Below are 25,976 nucleotides of genomic sequence, written 5' to 3'. Positions count from 1 at the left end.
TATTGCCACAATGTTATACACAATTTATACCAGGCATATACCGTATAGTGTCTGCATGCTATGATCCATATGTTCTGTGCCACATTACACATTGTGTTGTCAGTACCAACAATATGAAACAGTATATACTGTGACTCTATATACCTAAAACCGGGCTAACCAACAGGACCTGTAATTATACCGTGTGGGGCGCCATATTATATGAGGGGTACCATTTCAGTGTTATTCCATACCTGTACTTTGGACTATGCAGAATATGACAATGGATATAATCGATATTTATAACATGAGAAGCTACACAATTTTGTCATGACTTATACGTACCCTACTGTAGCATTTATGGTGATCGTGCATCCATCGGACCATAACCTACATCGCACTGCCTTGATATATTTTCCTCCTCTAGCATTTACCATATATCCGATATGACCTGACGGTTTCCATCCTGAGACGTCTGCAACATGTTCCTTTATGTGTCAACTATGTACTATGCAACATATTGGATAACCATATATATGTATATGAAAAATTATCTTTTTTTTATGTAAAAGAATATGTATTTTCAGTTGTTTTCATGCCAACTCATGTCTCGTACCATGTATTATTTCAGATAAAATATGTGACCACTGATGAAGGTCTGTTATGACCGAAAGGTCTGGTCTTAAAACACTGTTTGCACCTAGGATCCAAATTGGGCTTTTTGGATGGAACCACTGCTAAAACTTGAAAATATGAAAAAATAAATACGTTTTGTATGCAATAATCTAAAATCTGAGTGCCGCAATTTTCATTTTATATTTACTGGCTGTTCGCACTCCTTGACTGGCACCAGAGACATTTGATTTCAGTGCGGTTCTTCACTCTACTACTTACCAATGGGGACAAGGACTTGTGAGAAATATAAGCTATGTAAATGAGTAAAATAAATAAATGTTCACAGGAACAATGGGAGGTTTTTATTATAAGCCATACTGTTAATTTTTGGCAGATTTTTCCAGGGCATTAGGATACATTCACACGTGGCAGATTGCTGCAGAAAAAAAATGCGAATATCCCATTCGTCCAGCAGAAATCCATACACCTGCTGCAGAATCAACCCCAACCAGCTGGATGGAAAGGGTTTGCCAGTCACAGCAATTTCTGCAATGAATCTGCCACGTGTGACTACCCCCTCATACATCTATAAAACACAGAATCGGTAAATGCTACCGGACAATGACCCGGAGACTCCTCTGCCATCGGGACAATGACCCGGAGACTCCTCTGCCATCGGGACAATGACCCGGAGACTCCTCTGCCATCGGGACAATGACCCGGAGACTCCTCTGCCATCGGGACAATGACCCGGAGACTCCTCTGCCATCGGGACAATGACCCGGAGACTCCTCTGCCATCGGGACAATGACCCGGAGACTCCTCTGCCATCGGGACAATGACCCGGAGACTCCTCTGCCATCGGGACAATGACCCGGAGACTCCTCTGCCATCGGGACAATGACCCGGAGACTCCTCTGCCATCGGGACAATGACCCGGAGACTCCTCTGCCATCGGGACAATGACCCGGAGACTCCTCTGCCATCGGGACAATGACCCGGAGACTCCTCTGCCATCGGGACAATGACCCGGAGACTCCTCTGCCATCGGGACAATGACCCGGAGACTCCACTGCCATCGGGACAATGACCCGGAGACTCCTCTGCCATCGGGACAATGACCCGGAGACTCCTCTGCCATCGGGACAATGACCCGGAGACTCCTCTGCCATCGGGACAATGACCCGGAGACTCCTCTGCCATCGGGACAATGACCCGGAGACTCCTCTGCCATCGGGACAATGACCCGGAGACTCCTCTGCTATCGGGACAATGACCCGGAGACTCCTCTGCTACCGGACAATGACCCGGAGACTGCTCTGCTACCGGACAATGACCCGGAGACTCCTCTGCAGCTCCTCCCTTAGCAGTAGCTGCATTGTCAGTGCTGATCTGTAGCCAAGGGCTCGATCACAAGACTGATATTTCATCCGGTAACACAGACCAGTTTTCCCAGTTTCCACATTTTCATACCGGTCCAGCAGCTGAACATCAACAATGTTTCCCTTGGACATTCGCAGTGCTATGGTGTGAAACTGCACATGATCAAATACGGAGTTACCGTCAACCCAAAAACTAACATCGTGAATGTAGTATGGCGGATACAGAGAAAAGCTCTGAAAAGGCTTCAAGTCCTGATGACGAAATTGTTCTATGAACCTTTCATCTTCCGTCCAAAGCATTCGCCAGTCTTCAATACCCAGAAGACTCATGGCCACTAAATCTATATTCAGAGCTACTGTAAGAAACCCAAGCTCTTCGTACTGCTCTCCGGGAGGAACCGTCCTAATTGTCCCTATTATCTGATCAAAATCGGCAGAGGAAAAGGTGATGGTGTAATCTTCATTGTTCTGATGAAACGTTATAACGAATCTTGACAAACAATTTCCCATTTTCTCATTATCCTTGGTTTCCGTGGAAGGGAGGATAACCGACACCGCAATGGTGTCTATGGCGTCCTTGACAGTGTCCATCAACAGCTGGAGCCGATCTGTCATGGTATGACCTCGATAAGCTAACATCATGAGGACCTCATGATAAACCGGCATCGTCCTGGGAGATATTAAGCACTTCCTAAAAACTAGCCCACTCACAATGGTGAGGTCATTGGGTCTTAGGATGGCTCTGCGTGTGATGTCATCAATAAAGCATGTAAGTGAGTGTCTTAGATGACATAGCCCAGTGCCAGGATTGGTTTGGATACTGCCGAGGTAAGGCGCCTGCCGAATATCCTTCTTGGGGAAGTCATCCATAATTTCCGATGCTCCCTTGTCTTTACCAGGCATCACAAAGTAAAGGCTGGAGGGAGCTGCTTGATATGAAGGGCGACCTAAACAAGAGTCGTCCTGACAAGTAAGGGGAAACGGGTCTTCTATGACGTTTAGGGGCAGCTTCTCTTCACAACGTTTTATCAGTTCTTTATATATTACACTGATGGGGTGACATGATGTGTTCCACAGGAAACCCCTGAAAGACACAAAACGTAAAAATACATTTTTAGGATCTCAAATATGAACAATGTCAGGAACTCTGATCCTGCGGCCCACAGCAATCAAACAGAGCTCAGCTTTCATCTATAAACCCCTTCCCAACCCCCACCAAAACTAGAGCCCAATGTGGAGCTGAGCAGGCGCCACAGACAACAAGGGCTAATGTCTGCGATCGTTGATAACGCTGATGGCAGACATTGGACCATGGCACCTGAGGCATTAAATGTGACCATGGTATCTGAGAGCTATAAAACCTGGGCCAGAACATCTTCCCCTCGCTGAGATCGGGGAAGGCGTTCCTTAGTAGTAATAGACCTAAACCTGTACAAGGCTTCCAGGCCTATTACTGGTATATTCCAATGGGCGCCTAAAAAAAAAAAATAATAATTTAAAAAATATATTAAAATAATTTATAAAAATTCAAATAATGTCTAACCCCTTTAATCATAGGAGAACTCCTTTAAGGCCAGTGTTTGGCTGACCAGACTTTTCCTAGCATTTCTAGCATGCCAAGTCGGGACAGGAAGCACAGAGCAGTGTGACGAGCCAGTGGCGGGGGATCGGTGGAGGATAGCAATGCATCTTTGTTATTTTTAACATGTTGTGGCCTGTTGATGACATATGACCACTGCAGCCAATCATCGTATATCTACACTTGTTTTTATGTCACTTACACTATGTAGCCTCCGTCAGGTAAATGACACCCTATGGATGTTTGTGACATATTTGCCAGGATGACAAATGTAGTACTTAGACGCAGTGTGCACAGAGCCTAAAAGAACCTAAACTCCCTCCTCACCTGTCTACTGCAGCTTCAGTGCATTTTGGATCCTGGACAGAAGTTAGTGCATCGATTAACTGCAATGCTGCTAGGTTCTCCAATGGTAGACTTCTGGTGAACACATGAGTCAAAGCTCCAACCACATGGAAGGATTTCTGCTGGCTCCTACAAAAGAAACAAGAAAAGCAAGAAATGTTCACTCCTCGAAGACCAGCCATGATTAGCCTTAAAGGAGTCTGCTTCCATAAGTAATGCATTCCTACTTACTTACTTGCTCCCTGCCACTCCAGTTCTCCGTGTTGGCGCCCGCAAATCCATGTTCCAGTCCCCAGACGGTTTACATTCGGTGGTGCATGGGCATGGTCACATGATCACAAGTGGCATATCACCACTGATGCCAGTTATTGGCTGCAGCAAAGCACGTGGCCATTTTCATTTACCACAGGATGTAAACAGTCCGGGGACCGGAACATGGACGTGCAGGAGCCAGAACAGAGGACCAGATCGGGGAATGGGGACAAAAAGTCTTCATTCCCGGAGAACCCCTTTAAAGGGTTTTCTGAGATTATAAATAACAGTGATAAAATAACAAAAGGACCAGTGCTCCTTGTTGGCTGCAGTGTCCATCTACACATGCGACTGCTGCAGCCAATCACTGGCCTCAGCATTCCCAAGCCGTACACCACTGAGGCCAGTGACTGACTGCAGAGGTCAGGTGTGGACGAGCACTGCAGACAAGTAAACGACGACTGTTGCGGTGGCACTGAAAAGACAGGGGATCTAACAGACGGGTACTGCTTCTTTTGTTATCACATTGCCCAAAGTTTTTTTTTTGATCTCCAACAAACCCTATTAAGCACCAAAACAATCTTAATATCAGTTTTTTGTTGTTGTAAGACAGCATGCATGTATGATGCCTCGTTTTTTTTGCAGTGGTTGCTCCATCATTTGCTTCCATTTAGGAGAACAAATATAGGTCAGTGATTAAATTAACTTTTTATTAATTTTTTTTTGTGCTGTGCATTAAACACACACACAATTGTTGCAGGCTAGGTGAGAAACATTGTTTGGGGGCCAACACCTACACTTTGTTTTATGTATAAGCAAGTACGTTCGCCTATGCATTAATAAGCACACAGACTGGTCCTTGGGAGTGACTTCATGTACGGTGTGAGTAAAGGTGACCCTGTGACATAATCCAAGAGGAGATCCCGCTTTGGCTTTCCCCTTTTATGACACAATTAGCTTTGATTGCGGCATACAAGGAGTTCAGATTCCCTGATTGCTACAGTCAGAGCAGGACTGTGTATTAGCAATGGTCAAAGCGGCGTCTTGCAAGTACTTCTAGTCCTATTAGGGACTAGATGTTGGGGCACTGCTGTGGGTGGAGGGATGATTCCCTCCATGTAAGGGGGATCTAGCATTCCTATTAATAATGGGCCTTTTGCTGACGAATTTTCGAGGGAAGGAGGAGGGGAGGGAATAGGAAGTGGGGGGGGGGGAGGGACCTTTAGGGATGCTCCCTTTATAAAGCGCCAAGATCAAGCAGTATGCAGACATCATATACCTGAAGCCTACATCTGGGGCCCTTTCTACCAACTATAGGAACTTTTTTGAAGGAGTTCTTTCTGATTATTATATCCTTTTGGATCTGACTCCCATATACCATTTTTTTCTCCCGTGAAGAACCAGTGAAGATACTGGGGAAACGCAGCGTTGGGAATTTGATTTGTTCCTTAAATCATCTTCAGTTGTTGGACTAATTTCTTTTATCCTCTGACCAGTGTCACTTTAAATGCTGATAACTTTAAAACGCTTTGACTTATCCAGGCCATTCTGAGACTGTTTTTTTGTCACATATTGTACTTCATGACACTGGTAAAATGAAGTAAAAAAAATAAATAAAAAATTATTTATAAAAAAATAAATAAAAAAATTACAAAAAAAAATTTAAAAAATTGTAAAAAAAAATTGCAAATTTCCCAGTTTCAATTTTTCTACTTCTAAAATACATAGTAATACCTCCAAAAATAGTTATTACTTTACATTCCCCATATGTCTACTTCATGTTTGGATCATTTTGGGAATGATATTTAATTTTTTGGGGATGTTACAAGGTTTAGAAGTTTAGAAGCAACCCCAATTTTTAGGGACCAGTTCAGGTCTGAAGTCACTTTGTGAGGCTTACATAATAGAAACCACCCAAAAATGACCCCATTCTAGAAACTACACCCCTCAAGGTATTCAAAACTGATTTTACAAACTTTGTTAACCCTTTAGGTGTTCCACAAGAATTAATGGAAAATAGAGATACAATTTCAAAATTTCACTTTTTTGGCAGATTTTCCATTTTAATAATTTTTTTCCAGTTACAAAGCAAGGGTTAACAGCCAAACAAAACTCAATATTTATGGCCCCAATTCTGTAGTTTACAGAAACACCCCATATGTGGTCGTAAACCGCTGTACGGGCACACGGCAGGGCGCAGAAGGAAAGGAATGCCATACGGTTTTTGGAAGGCAGATTTTGCTGGACTGTTTTTTTTGACACCATGTCCCATTTGAAGCCCCCCTGATGCACCCCTAGTGTAGAAACTCCAAAAAAGTGGCCCCATTTTAGAAACTACGGGATAGGGTGGCAGTATTGCTGGTACTAGTTTAGGGTACATATGATTTTTGGTTGCTCTATATTACACTTTTTGTGGGGCAAGATAACAAGAAATAGCTGTTTTGGCACCGTTTTTATTTTTTGTTATTTACAACATTCATCTGACAGGTTAGATCATGTGGTATTTTTATAGAGCAGGTTGTCACGGATGCGGCGATACCCAATATGTATACTTTTTATTTATTTATGTAATTTTACACAATGATTTCATTTTTGAAACAAAAGAAATCATGTTTTAGTGTTTCCATAGTCTGAGAGCCATAATTTTTTCAGTTTTTGGGCGATTACCTTGGGTAGGGTATGATGTTTGCGGGATGAGATGACGGTTTTATTAGCACTATTTTAGGGGTGCTTATGACTTTTTGATCGCTTGCTATTACACTTTTTGTGATGTAAAGTGACAAAAAATGGTTTATTTAGCACAGTTTTTATTTTACATTTTTTACGGTGTTCATCTGAGGGGTTAGGTCATGTGATACTTTTATAGAGCCGGTCGATACGGACGCGGCGATAGCTAATATGTATACTTTTTTATTTATTTATGTAAGTTTTACACAATAACAGCTTGCGGGATGAGGTGACGGTTAGATTGGTACTATTTTGGTGGGCAAACGCCTTTTTGATCGCTTGCTGTTGTACTTTTTGTGATGTAAGGTGACAAAAAAATGGTTTATTTAGCAGTTGTTTTTTTTTGTTTTTTACGGTGTTCATCTGAGGGGTTAGGGCATGTGATATGTTTATAGAGCCGGTCGATACGGACGCGGCGATAGCTAATATGTATACTTTTTATTTCCCCCCTATTTCTTACCAATTTTTTTTTAACTTTATTTGGGGAAAATTAAGTTTTTGTTTATTTTTACTTGAAACTTGAAATTTTTTGGGGGGGAAAATTTTATTTTTCCACTTAATTTTTTGTCCCACTTTGGAACTTGAACTTTTGGGGGTCTGATCCTTTACAATGCATTCCAATACTTCTGTATTGGAATGCATTGGCTGTATGAGTAATACTGTGTGTATTACTCATACAGCTTCCTGCCTGTGAGATCCAGGGGGCTGGATCTCACAGGCTCTTCACCGGAAGGCAGCGCGATGCCTTCCTTAGACATCGTGCTGCCTTCCATGCCATCGGGTCCCCCCTACAGCCGCATGGGGGGACCCGATGCGGCTGTGACCCCCCCCCCCGGCGTTGTGACAGGATGCCTGCTGAATGATTTCAGCGGGCATCCTGTTACTATTAACCCCCGCCGCGCCGCAATGTCTGTTTAAAGTTAGGACGTACCGGTACGCCCTGAGTCCTTAAGGGGTTAAAATGGAAAAATCTGCCAAAAAAGTGAAATTTAATCTCCAGTTTCCTTTAATTCTTGTGGAACACCTAAAGGGTTAACAAGGTTTGTAAAATCAGTTTTGAGTAACTTGAGGAGTATAGTTTCTATAATGGGGTCATTTATGGGGGGTTTCCACCAGGGGCGGACTGACAACTCATGGGCCCCCAGGCAATAGGAGATTATGGGGCCCCTGTGTCCCCACCCACCCTCAAGCCAGACCCACATCACCTATCAATATTTAAATCCCAGAGAGCCCTTTTACCTTGTGTTATTTGTAGTGTTACATAGGACTGCAAAAATACCCAGGAGCCAAATGACATTTTTGGTTGCCAAATTTAAAATACATAAATTAGGCTACTTTCACACTAGCGTTTTTGCTATATCCGGCAGGGTTCAGCAAAAACACTTCCGTTACTGATAATACAACCGCCTGCATCTGTTATGAACGGATCCGGTTGTATTATCTTTAACATAGCCAAGACAGATCCGTCATGAACTCCATTGAAAGTCCATGGGGGACGGAACAGTTTTCTATTGTGTCAAATCCGTCTTGCTCCACATCCCAGGACGGAAAGCAAAATACAACATGTTGCGGTTTGCTCTCCGGTCTGGCAACGCAACTTAACGGAACGGAATGCATTATGGAGGATTCCGTTCTGTTCAGTTTTGTAATGAATGGGGGAAAAAACTGAAACGTTTTTTTCCGGTTTTGAGACCCTATGACATAACTTAATACCGGAAAACTTTAACGCTAGTGTGAAAGTGGCCTTATAATAAAAAAACACTTGGAGGAGAAGATGAGACGCAGGTCACAGTAGTGAGCCAGCTCTACATATAGGAGAATACAACATCACATACCTGTTACATCCAGTGACATCTCCTGTCATGTAGACCTTCTCTTTCCTCTTCTCCTCCGTTTGACCCAGACCGCCATGACTAATTCTTTCAGCCGCATCTTGTCTCTACAGAGTTTGTTACACAGACACGTTAGGCCTCTTTCACACTTGCGTTGTCCGGATCCGGCGTGTACTCCATTTGCCGGAATTACACGCCGGATCCGGAAAAACGCAAGTGAACTGAAAGCATTTGAAGACGGATCCGTCTTCAAAATGCTTTCAGTGTTACTATGGCAGCCAGGACGCTATTAAAGTCCTGGCTGCCATAGTAGTAGTGGGGAGCGGGGGAGCAGTATACTTACAGTCCGTGCGGCTCCCGGGGCGCTCCAGAATGACGTCAGAGCGCCCCATGCGCCTGGATGACGTGTCCATGCGATCACATGATCCATGCGCGTGGGGCGCCCTGACGTCACTCTGGAGCGCCCGGGGAGTCGCACGGACGGTAAGTATACTGCTCCCCCGCTCCCCACTACACTTTACCATGGCTGCCAGGACTTTAGCGTCTTGGCAGCCATGGTAACCATTCAGAAAAAGCTAAACGTCGGATCCGGTAATGCGCCGAAACAACGTTTAGCTTAAGGCCTTTCAATGGGCATTAATTCCGGATCCGACCTTGCGGCAAGGGTTCAGGATTTTTGGCCGGAGCAAAAAGCGCAGCATGCTGCGGTATTTTCTCCGGCCAAAAAACGTTCCGGTCCGGAACTGAAGACATCCTGAACGGATTTCTCTCCATTCAGAATGCATTAGGATAAAACTGATCAGGATTCTTCCGGCATAGAGCCCCGACGACGGAACTCTATGCCGGAAGACAAGAACGCAGGTGTGAAAGAGCCCTTAGGATTTCTCATAATTGGGGTCATTTATCAAAGTGGTGTAAAGTAGAACTAGCTTAGGTGCCCATAGCAACCAATCAGATTTTACTTTTCATTCTCAAAAGGAGCTGACTTAAATTAAAAGTGGAATCTGTTTGCAACTAAGCCAGTTCTACTTTACACCAGTTTGATAAATGAAACCCAAATGTCCCTTAAGTGTCTACAGAAATTATAATGCCCCCTATAGCGCCCCCAGTAATAATAACATCCTATATTGTGCTCCAGGTAATGACTGTATAGTGTCCCTGAAAAATAATATCCCCTAATATGTCTTTGTAATAGAAATGCCCCTATAGTTCGTACCCAATAGCGACATCCCCCACACTGCCCCCACAGTACCAATTGTCCCCCACAGTACCAATTGTCCCCCACAGTATTGATTTCCCCCCAGACTGCCCCCACAGTAGTAATTGTCTCCCACACTGCCCCCATGTAGTAGTTTGCGCCCCATTGTCCCTTAAGTAATATGTATCCTCGCCTCCTGTGCCCCCCAGTAATGTCCCCCAAAGTTGGCTTGGCACACAAAAAATTAAAATAAAAGCCAATACTTACCTCTGTCCTAGACACCTGGCGCTCACTCGTAGATAGGCAGGCGTGCGGCCCGAGTCCTATCCTATAGGTAATATCGCGATTCGCGACGCTGCGCCAGGGCCCTGATAGCCAGGCCCGGGTTAATAACTTTGCAGTCATAATGTGCACGGCTGCGACGGGCCCCCAGACCACGTCTGAAGTGCCTGACCGGTCAGTCCGCCCCTGGTTTCCACTATGTAAGCACCACAAAGTGACTTCCAACCTGAACTGGTCCTTAAAAAGTGGGTTTTGGAAATCTTCTTAAAAAATTTAAGAATTGCTTTTAAAATTCTAAGCCTTGTACCGTCCTAAAAAAAAAAAATATTACATTTCCAAAATGATGCAAACATAAAGTAGACATATGGGGAATGTTAAGTAATAAATATTTTATGAGGTATCACTTTGTTTTAAAAGCAGTGAAATTTCAAAAATCAAGAGTTTTTAAAAATTTGGGGTAATTTGGGGATTTTTTTCATAAATAAAGGTGAAATATATTGACACAAAATTATGACTATCATGAAGTACAATGTGTCACGAGAAAACAATCTCAGAATGGCCTGGATAAGTAAAAGCGTCCTAAAGTTATTACCACATAAAGTGACATGTCAGATTTGCAAAAAATGGCCTGGGTAGGAAGGGGGCAAATGGCCCGGATGGGAAGTGGTAAATCTAGACCGACGTAAAATTTCAGATGATTATTGAATCTTTATAAATACCGTATATACTCGAGTATAAGACGAGTTTTTTGGCACATATTTTTGTGCTCAAAAAGCCCCCTCGTCTTATACTCGAGTCTAGGTCTGTATTATGGCAACTTACATTGACCAACAGTGGCGTAGCTATAGGGGTCGCAGCGGTCGCAATTGCGACGGGGCCCCTAAGTCAGGGGGGCCCACGGGGCCCCCCAGGAGATAATGAGTAAAGCCCTGGATTATTTATTTGGATATCTTACTTTGTCTTAGCTCCGGTAATAGCAGGCAGTGCGGGGGGCGACGCTCACTCACTGACGTCACACGCCTGCGCCGCCTAGTGGGAGGAGCAGGTGCGTGACGTCAGTGAGTGAGCGCCGCCCCCCGCACTGCCTGCTATTACCGGAGCTAAGACAAAGTAAGATATCCAAATAATCTGAGTAAAGAGCTCAGCAATGAGCAATGATTAAAGTTAAAGTAGTTACTGATTAGTTTATAAATATACTGCTGTGAGCGTCGGGGAGGGGGATCTGTGGATGGCACTGTAGGGGGATCTGTGGATGGCACTGTTTAGGGGGGGATCTGTGGATGGCACTGTTTAGGGGGGGATCTGTGGATGGCACTGTTTAGGGGGGAGATCTGTGGATGGCACTGTTTAGGGGGGAGATCTGTGGATGGCACTGTTTAGGGGGGAGATCTGTGGATGGCACTGTTTAGGGGGGAGATCTGTGGATGGCACTGTTTAGGGGGGAGATCTGTGGATGGCACTGTTTAGGGGGGAGATCTGTGGATGGCACTGTTTAGGGGGGAGATCTGTGGATGGCACTGTTTAGGGGGGAGATCTGTGGATGGCTCCCTGTATTTAATGCAGAGTGTGTGTGTATATAATGCACACACTCTGCATTAAATACAGGGAGTCAGAGTCAGACTCCTATCAATCTGAGTCACCCTCTTGCAGATGTGTGTATATAATGTAGAGTGTGTGCATTATATACACATACACTCTGCATTATAGCTGCATTTCCCACCCTAGTCTTATACTCGAGTCAATAATTTTCCCCATTTTTTTGGGGTAAAATTAGGGGCCTCGGCTTATATTCGGGTCGGCTTATACTCGAGTATATACAGTAATTCTTTTGAAGGGTTTTTCAGTTTTTAATGCATATTTATTAAAGGTAGATGTCAGGGAGATTTTCTGAGTGTTTTGTACAGGTTATATGAACAAGCAGCAGATCGTCCCCTTACCTGTACCCCGTGCTCTGGTAACCGCAGTGCTGATCAGAATCAAAAGGGACCACCGATGTCAGGATGAACCCCGCCATAGCAGCCATGGCTGCCACTTGCCAGCTGTTATGCCATTCCCTCTTGGGCTGATCTGCAGGAGTGCCACCTTGCCCTTGGCATAAGACCACATGGACTTCCCCTTTTGGAGAAAGAACTTCCGCACAACTGTGATACAAAAAGCATCGGAAAAACGCATTTAGTTTGTGCTGTCCAATGTAGACACAACAGACAGAACTATATAAATGTCACCTTATTCAACTGGCACAATGGATGCTGGAAAAAAAAAAAATGCCAGAATTGCTGGAGATTTTTTACTCCCCCCCCCCCGCCTCCAAAAAAATACAACTGGGTAGGGAAATTTAACACCAGAGTTGGGGAGAAAGAGCCACCTAATGCGCTTGCGTCTTACCTCTCAGCTGGACACCAGCCGACACTGCGCATGCGCCGGGAGTCTCACCAGCGGTTAGAGGGTAGGGAAAAATTACAGGCCAGTGCGCAAGCGCAGCTAACTACTCCCCGACCGTGAGCCTTTGCTGGAGCTAGTCTCATCTGCACTGGTTCTTGGTTGATCTCTTACGCTGGTGAGGCTCCCGGCGCATGCGCAGTGTCGGACGGTGTCCAGCTAAGAGGTAAGGCACAAGCGCATTAGGTGGCTCCTTTTCCCCCCAACTCTGGTCGGAAATTTCCCTAACCCGTCGTTGTGCGCCTGTGCGGCGCACCTCCTTCCAAAGCTGGAACTTCATGTCCGATGCGGCCGCGTCACAACAGAAAGTGACGAGGGTAGGGAAATCTCACGGGTAGGGGGAATATCACAAAACACCGGCTTGGGATGTTTGTTGGAGGTCACAGGTTCCCTTTAAAATGCGACATGGCAACTTAAAATTATCCCAGTGAAATCTTCCCTCCAAAATCAATATATGTTGCTTCTTCCCCTCTGCACCCTGCAGTGTGCCCATACAGCAGTTTACAACCACATATGGGGCATTTCTGTAAACTGCAGAATCAGGGAAATAAATATTGAGTTTTGTTTGGTTGTTAACCCTTGCTGTCTTACAGGAGGAAAAAAAAATGATTAAAAAAAAACTGAATTTTGAAAAGTTTGTAAACTCATATTTGAATAAGTTGATGGGTGTAGTTTCTACCAGGGCTGTGGAGTCGGTAGATAAATGTTCCGACACAGACTCCTCAGTTTTATGTACTTCCGACTCCCCGGTATTAATATGCGAATGTATTTTATACATTCCTTGAGGGAAAGAAACGCAACCTACCACAGGACTACTGGCTGGGAAGCCAACAAGTTTTTATAGCCTTAGCTAAATGACAGCAGTTTTTCCAATGGTTTACAGCTTCAGTCTTGAGCTATTGGCCCTCCATTCCCTTCACTTATACAAGTGTCTCACTCTCTAGTCCTGCAAAAAACATATTTATTTAATCCCTTATCAGTGAGAGGCTAGGTTACACATGGACGCTGCGTTCCCTGTAACAGCTGAACACAACACTATGGAAAGTATAAGTATTGCAGCTCCTAATTGTGCGTTGCGTGCCATATAGTGAAGCACATGAAAAGCATGCTTCTTCACGGTCACTTAACGTGTTCGTTTTGCGGTTACGTGAGGCACTGCATGCATTGGTCTTTATTCTTACAGTAGAGAAGTCATTAATTATAACTTTTTGTGAATTGGGACATTTAAACTTGCTTTTTTTTTTTATTCCAATCTAAATTTAGTAGGAGTCGGAGTCGGTGCATTGTTTGCCGACTCCGACTCCAGGTACCCAAAATTTCCCCCGACTCCGACTCCACAGCCCTGGTTTCTACAATGGGGTCATTTGTGGGTGGTTTATATAATGTCAACCCCACAAAGTGACTTCATAACTGAATTGGGCCTTATAAATTGGGTTTTGGAAACTTTCTTAAAAATTGCATCTAAAATTCTAATCCATCTAACATCCCAAAAAAGAAACAAAATTACGCCAACATAAAACAGACATATGGGAAATGTAACGTAATAACTATTTTACGAGGTAAATGTTTGCTAAATTTTGGATTCATTTTTTTTTATAAATAAAGGTGAAATATATGGACTCATATTTACCACTGTCATGAAGTACAATGTGTCACGAGAAAACAATGTCAGAATGGCTTGGATAAGTAAAAGCTTTCCAGAGTTATTACCACATAAAGTGACATGTCAGATTTGCAAAAAATTGCCTGGGCAGGAGGGCGAAAACTGGTTATTTTCTGATGACACATTCCCTTTAAGACCCAAAAAGGCCTGTCTGTTAAGGGGTTAATATACAACAATGTTCTGGGGATAAATGCCGGGTTACCTTTTAGCTCTTGGTATTCAGTTGATAATTCCGGTAATAAAACAGACCGGTATCAATCTACGGCGTTCGCTGCTTGAAAACACATCCAAGACTGAAGGGGGCGGGGGGCTGTCCTAAAAATAATAAGCCTACTAGGGTATATCGGCATCAAAGAAGGCAGCCCCTGCTCTACAGCCTCCTTTATAAGCCAGAGTACAGAACTACTAAGACTGACCCCCGCTGTGTGCGCTGCGCCCGGTCATGGATCATCCACCGGAATAGCCGCCATGTACTACTACTGCAGCAGCCACCGAGACAACCCTTACCTGCGAAAAAAATGACACAGCAAATCTCTGTTCTTCTTCACCCCCGCCTTTCTGCCGCAGTGCGGGAAGTTGAAAACGATTCTGTCGTAAGGTTGATTGAAGAGAAAGACATATTCATGGAGCTTTGTGGCATCCACGCCAAAGTGAACCGCTGCTCCTACAGTAAATGGCAGGAAAAATACCACACTAAAAACGGAAATTTCATTTATGATATTAAACCCTTAAAGACCAGGACTATTTTCATTTTTTAAAAAAAAAAAATCAGTTCACATAGCTATATGAAGGATTTTTGTTTTGCGGGACAAGATGCTTTTTTTTTTTTTTTTTTTTTTTATTGCCACCATTTAATTTACCATGTCGTGTATTGGAAAAAGGGAAAAAAAAATATTTTGTGTGGCAAAAAAATAATTTCTTTGCATTGCCATATTCTGACAGACATAACTTTTTTTATACTTCAGTCTACAGAGCTGTATGATGGCTTGTTTTTGTGTAACAAACTGTATTTTTTATTACTACCATTTTTGTGGTATGTACATCTATTTGATCACTGTTATTGAAATTTTTTTTGGGGGGGGGACAAGATGACAAAAAAATTGCAAATTGCGTGTTTTCCAGTTTTTTCCATTACGCCGTTTACCATACAGGATTTTTTTTTTATATCTATATATTTTAATAGTTCAGACATTTTCGGATGTGCCGATACCTAATATGTTTTTTTTTATTGTTTCTATATTTTTATATAGAAAATTGGGAACGGGGGAGTGATTTTAACTTTTAATATATATTTTTTTTTACTATTAGCCCCCATAGGGGCCTAGTACATGGGATCTTTTGATCCCCTCTCCTATTCACCCTAATAGAGATCTATTAGGGTGAATAGGATTTCTACATTCTGAGCTGTGCCTCGTGCATAGCTCAGTATGGAGATTGCCATAGCAGGCCTGGAGTGCTTCAGCAGCGTCCCGGCTGCCATGGCAACTGATTGGAGCCCCGCAAATTTGAGACGTACACAGCCCCAAACAATGGGGTTCTCACTGGCACGATGCACTGCAGGGTTACTTACTTTACCTTGACTTCTAAGGTGCTGGACGTTGCTCCATGTGAGGTGCTGGGTGCACACAACCTCTTCTGACTCACAGCAGGTGGCAGTAATGTGATGGCTGCCGGCGTCACACAGGGAGGCAGCGAATGAAAAATTTCCTTCTCCAACCAACAGAAGAGCAAGCGTCTTCTTCTCCGGATCTTGATCTGAATAAGAAACACAACATTTATCGTCTACTGATCCCGAGTTACAGCCTGCATTAACAATTCTGCAGGCTTCAGAGCCGTAATCCCCTGGCGATTGGCATTACGCGAAGAGTTATTTTGGGGTTACTACAGATAAGGACATAATCCTATGGGTCCAATGAGCTCTATGATACTCCCACCATATGCAGCGTCTGCTCTGGAGGACTTAATGCAGCCGTACATCACATGATGAAGGGAATGAGTGTCATGTAACACTACCCTCCCCTGGAAGGACACGTATGGTCGCCACTGTTTTAGCAGTCAGACCTGCAGAGATCCCTGACCGCCATTGTGGATGTATGAACAGCATGCCAACATGTAGCTTTATAAAGAAATTGCACATTTATTGCAGGAAGCACCACATGTCGAGGACGCTGTGCCGGCCATGTGCAATTACTGTAGCACTGATATTTCTGTCCGAACCCCCCAGTAATGAGCCCGGAACCTTTCTTGCACAGGGAGGCCTGCTCACCCATCATGTATTTAGGTTCTCCAGGAACTGACAGTCCTGTCCCGTTACACCAGGGGTACAACCGGCCGGCGGAGAGCCACGTGACCCGCTCCTGCAGCTTGCTTCCTGGTTTGCGGTCGCATGCGAGTGACGTCACGTTCTGTTACTAAGCAACAAATATCAACAAACTGGATCCACAGCGAAGCGCCGGGTATGTATTAACCCTGTGCAGCCAGGGAGTTAGTATTTATATTGCTCTATGTATATGCTATATCTTTATGTCTGTGTGTATGTAGATCTATGAAGGGATCACATGCTATTTAGAATTAGAAATGCTTTACCTAGTGCTGCTGTTTCCTTCTGATATATGTATATATATATACTATTATTTTTATTATTTTATGCACTTATATAGCGCTACTACATTCTGCAGCGCTTTACATACATTAGTATCCAATCAGTTCCCTATCAGTAGGTCTTTGGAGTGTGGGAGGAAACCGGAGAACCCGGAGGAAAACCACGCAAACACAGGGAGAACATACAAACTCCATGCAGATGTTGTCCTTGGTGGGATTCAACCCCAGCGCTGCAAGACACCAGTGCTAACCACTGAGCCACCATACTCAAGTTCATATTCTACAATTTATTTAGGCCAAAGTAATGTTTTTTTCCATGATTGTAACAAAAATCTATAAAATAATAAGATAAAAAACAAGTGTCAGAAAACACAGTCCCAATGCATATAGTGTGCAGATCAGTAGAGGCTTCTCCCCCAGTGTCATTGGATATATATACAGTACAGACCAAAAGTTTGGACACACCTTCTCATTCAAAGAGTTTTCTTTATTTTCATGACTATGAAGGCATCAAAACTATGAATTAACACATGTGGAATTATATACATAACAAACAAGTGTGAAACAACTGAAAATATGTCATATTCTAGGTTCTTCAAAGTAGCCACCTTTTGCTTTGATTACTGCTTTGCACACTCTTGGCATTCTCTTGATGAGCTTCAAGAGGTAGTCCCCTGAAATGGTCTTCCAACAGTCTTGAAGGAGTTCCCAGAGATGCTTAGCATTTTTTGCCCTTTTGCCTTCACTCTGCAGTCCAGCTCACCCCAAACCATCTCGATTGGGTTCAGGTCCGGTGACTGTGGAGGCCAGGTCATCTGGCGCAGCACCCCATCACTCTCCTTCATGGTCAATTAGCCCTTACTTTCAAAGTTTTCCCAATTTTTCGGCTGACTGACTGACCTTCATTTCTTAAAGTAATGATGGCCACTCGTTTTTCTTTACTTAGCTGCTTTTTTCTTGCCATAATACAAATTCTAACAGTCTATTCAGTAGGACTATCAGCTGTGTATCCACCTGACTTCTCCTCAGCGCAACTGATGGTCCCAACCCCATTTATAAGGCAAGAAATCCCACTTATTAAACCTGACAGGGCACACCTGTGAAGTGAAAACCATTTCAGGGGACCACCTCTTGAAGCTCATCAAGAGAATGCCAAGAGTGTGCAAAGCAGTAATCAAAGCAAAAGGTGGCTACTTTGAAGAACCTAGAATATGACATATTTTCAGTTGTTTCACACTTGTTTGTTATGTATATAATTCCACATGTGTTAATTCATAGTTTTGATGCCTTCAGTGTGAATCTACAATTTTCATAGTCCTGAAAATAAAGAAAACTCTTTGAATGAGAAGGTGTGTCCAAACTTTTGGTCTGTACTGTATATATATCACACACACAAATATACACGCACATACTGTAATTGAAAGGAAATTACCCAAAGTGCACCTATTGTCTAAAAATGGTGCACACCATATAATGTATATAGGCCTCATGCACATGACTTTGTTTTTCACCTGGGAGATCCATTCATTTCTACAGGGCCACACTTATTTTTGTGGATCCGTGTGGCTGTATCTCAAATGATAGAATATGTGATATTGTGGTACACATTACTGAAAAGAATAGTCCTTTCTTCCTATAGGTGCACACAAATCCGTTGTTTGCTGATTGAAATACAGCAGCCGTGTTCATGAGACCTTACACGTGAATTTACATGAATAATTTGCACAGTCTTTTAGAGATTCTGAGCATTTTACAGTAAAACGCCTCACAACCTTCCAGACCCAGTGAGGTAAGTTGTGAAAAGCGCACCTAAGAAAGTTGGCGCATGCAGTGCACACACGGCTAGGAGCGCATCCTCGACCACTGCTGCTGGGCACGTAAGCTTCTCCCTTTTCTGCCTTCCGGTCAGCGATGACAGGCGTCAGTACAGGTGAGCAGTGCAGCACAGGAGCCTTGATGAGAGCAGTGCCTGTGCAGCCAGCCCCCAAGGAGCAGAGGATGGGAGTGGCAGTGGCCCTGATGAGATGTTGTGACACGGTGTCCTACCTCAGGCCATCGCTCCCTGGGGTTCAGTGCCGTGAAAAGGTGATCAGGCAGACATTATAGACCAAAACACATCTTTCTTTACTAAGTGCAAAAAACAGATAGCAGCACATCCAGCAGCAGTTCCTATAAAGTGCAATCTCTCCTCCCAGATAATGAGGTATGGTCGCTGGCAATGTCTCTCTCCTGATTTCCTTCCCTACGGATGTACTCTGGCACCTGTGGCTCTAGGTGTCCACTCAAGAATGGGAGAAGAAATCAGGAGGACACAGAGGTAACTTGAACATCCATCTTTACTGAACTTATCTGGGGCAACAAGAATAATGGGTACAACAGTCTCTCAGAGGGCCCAGGCTTAGACGGTGTCTATCTATGCACTCTCTCCTCTGACATAAACTCCAGTCAAGCACTCTTCTCTGACACCAGGATCCAGTCAGGCACTCGCTTCTCTGACAACAGGATCCATTCGGGCACTCCCTCCTCTGACAACAGGCTCCATTCGGGCACTCGCTCCTCTGACAACAGGATCCAGTCGGGCACTCGCTCCTCTGACAACAGGATCCAGTCGGGCACTCCCTCCTCTGACAACAGGATCCAGTCGGGCACTCGCTCCTCTGACAACAGGATCCAGTCGGGCACTCCCTCCTCTGACAACAGGATCCAGTCGGGCACTACCTCCTCTGACAACAGGCTCCATTCGAGCACTCGCTCCTCTAACAACAGGATCCAGTCAGGCAGTCCCTCCTCTGAAAACAGGATCCAGTTGGGCACTCGCTCTTCTGACAACAGGCTCCAGTCGGGCACTCCCTCCTCTGACAACAGGATCCAGTCGGGCACTCGCTCCTCTGACAACAGGCTCCATTCGGGCACTCCCTCCTCTGACAACAGGCTCCATTCGGGCACTCGCTCCTCTGACAACAGGCTCCATTCGGGCACTCGCTCCTCTGACAACAGGATCCAGTCGGGCACTCGCTCCTCTGACAACAGGATCCAGTCGGGCACTCGCTCCTCTGACAACAGGATCCAGTCGGGCACTCGCTCCTCTGACAACAGGATCCAGTCGGGCACTCGCTCCTCTGACAACAGGATCCATTCGAGCACTCGCTCCTCTGACAACAGGATCCAGTCGGGCACTCCCTCCTCTGAAAACAGGATCCAGTCGGGCACTCCCTCCTCTGACAACAGGCTCCATTCGGGCACTCGCTCCTCTGACAACAGGCTCCATTCGGGCACTCGCTCCTCTGACAACAGGATCCAGTCGGGCACTCGCTCCTCTGACAACAGGATCCAGTCGGGCACTCCCTCCTCTGACAACAGGATCCAGTCGGGCACTCCCTCCTCTGACAACAGGATCCAGTCGGGCACTCCCTCCTCTGACAACAGGCTCCATTCGAGCACTCGCTCCTCTGACAACAGGATCCAGTCGGGCACTCCCTCCTCTGAAAACAGGATCCAGTTGGGCACTCGCTCTTCTGACAACAGGCTCCAGTCGGGCACTCCCCCCTCTGACAACAGGATCCAGTCGGCTACTCGCTCCTCTGACAACAGGCTCCATTCGGGCACTCGCTCCTCTGACAACAGGATCCAGTCGGGCACTCGCTCCTCTGACAACAGCATCCAGTCGGGCACTCCCTCCTCTGACAACAGGATCCAGTCGGGCACTCCCTCCTCTGACAACAGGATCCAGTCGGGCACTCCCTCCTCTGACAACAGGATCCATTCGAGCACTCGCTCCTCTGACAACAGGATCCAGTCAGGCACTCGCTCTTCTGACAACAGGCTCCAGTCGGGCACTCTCTCCTCTGACAACAGGCTCCAGTCGGGCACTCCCTCCTCTGACAACAGGATCCAGTTGGGCACTCCCTCCTCTAACAACAGGATCCAGTCAGGCACTCCCTCCTCTGACAACAGGATCCAGTTGGGCACTCCCTTCTCTGACAACAGGATCCAGTCAGGCACTCCCTCCTCTGACAACAGGATCCAGTTGGGCACTCCCTTCTCTGACAACAGGATCCAGTCGGGCAATCTCTCCTCTGACAACAGGATCCAGTCGGGCACTCTCTCCTCTGACAACAGGCTCCATTCAGATGCTCTCTTCTCTGACAACAGCTTCTAGTCAGGCCCTCTCTTCTGATGCAACCACCATTCCATTCTTTACCTGGACACAGCAGCCATCTCTCCCAATAGGTGGGGACCCCAGAAGTGGTTTTGAGGATATGTCAGAAATGGAGTGGAAGAACGCAAGATGGATTTCTTGTCACTTTCAGGTCGCGATCTCAGCAACTTTCATTACCTGTTATTCAGGTTGCTCTAAAGTGCAATGTTTGGTCGCTCAACGTTTGTCATGGCCAAAGTCGCCCGGTAGCCCCTTACGTAAAATGGTCAGTTTATATATGGTGAATGAAAAACCTACAACTTGGGGAGTTGGAAGGAGCTTCTAATGGCTCAGTAAAAGGGGATCCTCCATTTTTAATAAAGTTTCTTTCAGACCATAGACATGTTTTATATGACAGAACTTATAACTCAATTGACTTTCTTCTGCAGAATGTCACATTTTGGTTCTGATCTGAAGGCAGATGGACATGGTGAAGTATGGCTAGATATTAGACCAGATACAAAGTTCAAGCAGTATGGATGGAGGTGCACAACCAAAGAGGACTCCTACTGCAATAAGACTCTCATTGGAAACTGGAATCAGGAACATTATGATCTGTGTAAACTGGCGGAAAGGAAACCAACGGTTTCTCAGGTACTGAGGACAATATGGAGCCAATATGCTACTTTTTTAATGATTCTGGGGGCATGATTACAAGTGGTCTTGGGGTTATTAACATGTGAAATGGCATAGGGGAACCTCTCTAGTGAGGGGAGTATTGTTGGCCTTAGATCTTCCAATGATGAGTTCCACCATTTAGCAAAGGTACCATAGCACTGCTTGTTTTTTTTGAGAGTTTTTAGTTACATAGTTGATACGGTTGAAAAAAGACAAACGTCCATCAAGTTCAACCAATGGATAGGTGGGGACGCAAATCCCAGAAGGAAGTGAGACTCAGATTTATACACATTTTCATAAGCATTAATGTTGGAACAGTTTACATGGAACAGTTTTTCACTGTCTTTTTTTGTATGGCGCATTTATATATTTGTATAGACGTCTCTTCTCAAGACTCAAGACTCTTCTCAAGACTAAATAAATTAAATTCTTTTAATCTTTCTCCATAACTAAGACCCTCCCTGCCCCTTATCAGTTTAGTCGCTCTCCTCTGTACTTTTTCCAGCTGCAGAGCGTCCTTTCTATGTACTGGTGCCCAGAACTGAACTGCATATTCCAGATGAGGCCGCACCAACGCTTTGTAAAGTGGTAGCATTACATCCCTGCCCCGCGAGTCCATGCCTCATTTAATGCATGATGATATCCTGGTGGCTTTAGAAGCAGCTGATTGACATTGTATGCTGTTATTTAATCTATATCTACAAGGACACCCAAATCCTTCTCTATAAGTGACTCTCCCAGTGTTACATCCCCTAGGACATATGATGCACAGAGATTATTACTATCAAGATGCATAACTTTACATTTGTCCACATTGAACCTTATTTGCCAAGTTGATGTCCAATCACTCAGAGTGTTCAAGTCAGCTTGTATTTTATGGACATCTTCCATAGACTGCACAGTACTACATAGCTTAGTGTCATCTGCAAAAATAGTTATGGTGCTATTAATCCCGTCCTCAATATCATTAATAAATAAATAAAATAATATTGAAGGCCTGTCCTCAGGAAAGGTCATTAGTGTCTGATCGGTGGGGGCCTCCCTCTGATCGGTTGATTGTAGAGCCTCCAGTGATTGCCACGGCTTCTTCCTAGGCCAGTGACGTCACGTGCATCGGTCACATGGCCTGTGCTTGGTTTGCTGTGAGGAGGCCGCAGCATTCATGGAGCACCATGGCCTCTTAAAACTGCTGACTGATGAAGGTACTGGGAGTCAGACAACCTACCTATCAGATATCGATGACCTATCCTGAGGATAGACCATCAATGTTGAACTCTCAAAAAAAAACTTTAATAACGCCTGCCTGGACCTAAATACTGAAGTCAGGAGCAATTTTTTAATATGGATACATGACCTGAACAGGTCCACTAAGAGGGCAAGCCGTTGCCAGTGATCAGGCAGATTGCTCAGGTAAACTGAACGCTCTGCCCAATCATAGAAAAAAGTGTATGCAGCTAGTAAATAACTTTATACTCCTCTCCACCACCTTAACTACTTCCTATGACTTCTATGGTCACCATACTACAGGGCAGAAAGAAGAAGTGGAAAGTGACCGACTATTTGAAGTGGTAAAATGCTGCTCATACACCGTTCTTATACAGGCGCCGTTGCCCCCATGACTGAGTTCTGTATAGTGCATCGTGGGCTAACTGATCCCGTGGTGTAGGCTATGTGACCTCACATGTACGAGACCCCGGCATTCAGATGTAGCTTGGCTGCAAATGGGATATGACAGGCCTGCTCAGGTTATCATAGGATATGACAGTGACTGGTCATATCTATTATATTGACTTTAGCTATATTTTCGCTCCAGAATAATGATGAGTCAGATTACTAAGCAAAATTGGTTTCTTTTTTCCAGTACGCTCACTACTACGAGACGTCATACGGTGCTGAATATCTCAGGAACAAGGGCTCTGCGGGGAGGCAAGGTACAGAACAGACTTATCACATTTTGACTTTAATAACTCAGAACAGGGCCTCACCCCCTGCTCAGGATCACATAATCACATACCCATACCAAAGGGTTAAAAGTGCTCATTTGCACCTACCGTGTTCCTGATCTTCATAGGAGACATAAGTGACATTGCCATCCCATGGAGACGGAGCACCTTTATTAGGTTCCTCTCTCTGAGCAGATACCTCCTCCCTTCTACTGAATCCCTGTCAATTGGTCTTTCTTGATAATATTCAGTGGTTTCTGAGTTAAAGGGGTTAAAAATCAGTCTGTTTGCAATCTGCTTGCAAATTTCTGTTTTCTTGCAGTCTTTTCAGCTCTGAGAGCTCATGGGTAGCTCTTATCTCTGATCTCCTGACCTCATTATAGGGCAATTCTTATCAAACTGATAAGAATGTGGCATAAATAAGTGTTTATGAGGTCAGGAGATAAGAGATAAGAGCTACACATGAGCCGTCAAATGACGAAATTCATAGAAAACAGAAAGTGACAGCTTGCAAACAGACTGATTTTTAATCCCTGTTACTCAGAAATGGCTGAAAACTATGAATAAAGCAGTGTTTCCCAACCAGTGTGCCTCCAGCTGTTGCAAAACTACAACTCCCAGCATGCCCGCACAGCCAAAGGATATTGGGAAACACTGGAATAAAGACCAACTTAAAACATTATTTTTAACCCAAAATAATTAAAATGCAATGATAGAAAAAAATGAACCCCGATGGTTTACATAGCCTTTAAAGGGGTTTTCCAGAACATAACAAAATACTTACTATATATTTGCAGTCTGTTTTAACTGCCAAGCTCATCACTAGGCTTCTGATCAGAACATGGGGTGTGATGTCCATAGTGACCTCATGTGGCACAGTAATGTGGTATTGCATCCACAGGACGGTGCCCTGATAGTCTATCATGAAAAGCTGCCATGGTCTCTTGAAAAAGTGCTAAGTAAGTAGAGTCAGCAGAGATTGTGCCGCCTCTTTCTTGTGCCCCATGTATAACATTGCACTGACACATACGCACATTGTCATAATTCCTGACAGCCAATAAAGGGATGGTCTAATTGTTTTAATTATTAAGCTGCAGTAAAAGTTAGAAACACAAAAAGCCACCCAGCTGTAAAATCACACCCCATCGGCTCTGCTGCTGCTTCTCACCAGTCTTTGTTTAGTTTTTGTGCAGCGATGACGTGCCATACGTCGAATGACCGCTGCAGCCAGTCACTGGTCTCAGCACTAACACTGACGTGTTAGGAACAAGACTACTGAGGTCAGTGATGGGCAGCAGAGGTGGATGGACGTGACCAGGACAAGCAAACAGAGACCAGCAGCAACTTCCAAAACATCACTGCTGGAGTACAGTGAGATTTTACCGCTGGGTGACCTTTGTTTTTGTTTTTATTGTAGAACTTTTTGACCTGCTGCATTCGGACAAATACATTCAGGACAGTGCATATAGTCATTTTATATGCAGATTTAGGTGTGTAAATTCTAGTTTTATTAATTTTCTTTCTTTATTTTAGTTTTCAAGAGAGAGCCTCATGTTTTTCCTGGACATCAGCCTGAACTCAACCCACCGCAATCACAATCTCAACGGAAATCCTGCTATATGATGGACTATGGTAGCTCTTAGCCATCATCACCAGATTTTTGTCAGTCCAGAATAATATGAATTTATAAGACACATTACAGGGGTTGTTGTCTCACTTCAACAAACTGCATTTATTATGTAGAGAAAGTTAATACAAGGCACTTACTAATGTATTGTTAGTATCCATATTGCTTCCTTTGCTGGCTGGATTAATTTTTCCATCACATTATACACTGCTTGTTTCCATGGTTACAACCACCCTGCAATCCAGCAGTGGTGGCCGTGCTTGCACACTATAGTAAAAAGCATCGGCCTATGCACGGTCCCAGCCAGCAGAGAGGCCAGCACTTTTTCCTATAGTGTGCAAACACGGCCACTGTGGCTGGATTGCAGGGTGGTCGTGACCCCCGAAAACGAGCAATGTATAATGTGATAGAAAAATTAGCAAAGGAGGCAATATGGTCATTAACAATACATTAGTGAGTGCCTTGTATTAAGCTTCTCTGCATGATAAATGCCATTTGCTGAAGTGAGACATCCCTTTAAAGCAAGCATGTCAAACTCAAAGGCTAACATGGGCCAAAAAAACAAAATTTAAGTTTATGTGGGCCGCATCAAAAAAAAAAAAAAAAATCGTACATTTTCATAGAACAACATTGTTGTTTCATGACTGCTGACCCCCAACATCCCGTTGCCCAATAACACAAGTGAGACCTATATAT

The 25,976-nt window shown here is 44.4% G+C and overlaps 2 protein-coding genes across 2 annotated transcripts; one reads left to right on the top strand and one right to left on the bottom strand.

The window, feature by feature from the left end:
- Positions 1–947: 947 nt before the first annotated feature.
- Positions 948–16,667, bottom strand: FDXACB1 (ferredoxin-fold anticodon binding domain containing 1). The gene is made up of 6 exons (XM_040426401.1): positions 16,560–16,667; positions 15,869–16,048; positions 14,801–14,957; positions 12,129–12,332; positions 3,883–4,029; positions 948–3,060 (listed from the first exon to the last, which is right to left on the bottom strand). Exons 1-6 carry the CDS (start codon positions 16,564–16,566, stop codon positions 1,917–1,919), a joined length of 1,839 nt encoding a protein of 612 aa, XP_040282335.1. The 5' UTR covers positions 16,567–16,667; the 3' UTR covers positions 948–1,916.
- C1H11orf1 (chromosome 1 C11orf1 homolog) lies at positions 16,663–25,642 on the top strand. Its single transcript, XM_040426412.1, has 4 exons — positions 16,663–16,749; positions 21,482–21,686; positions 23,572–23,641; positions 25,187–25,642. The coding sequence occupies exons 2-4, from the start codon at positions 21,483–21,485 to the stop codon at positions 25,294–25,296; spliced, it is 384 nt and encodes a 127-aa protein (XP_040282346.1). The 5' UTR covers positions 16,663–16,749; position 21,482; the 3' UTR covers positions 25,297–25,642.
- The last annotated feature ends 334 nt before the right edge of the window (positions 25,643–25,976 follow it).

The sequence above is a fragment of the Bufo bufo genome, chromosome 1 (genome assembly GCF_905171765.1).
Source record: "Bufo bufo chromosome 1, aBufBuf1.1, whole genome shotgun sequence".
In the NCBI taxonomy this organism is placed as follows: domain Eukaryota; kingdom Metazoa; phylum Chordata; class Amphibia; order Anura; family Bufonidae; genus Bufo; species Bufo bufo.
This window is presented reverse-complemented; position numbering and strand designations above follow the sequence as displayed.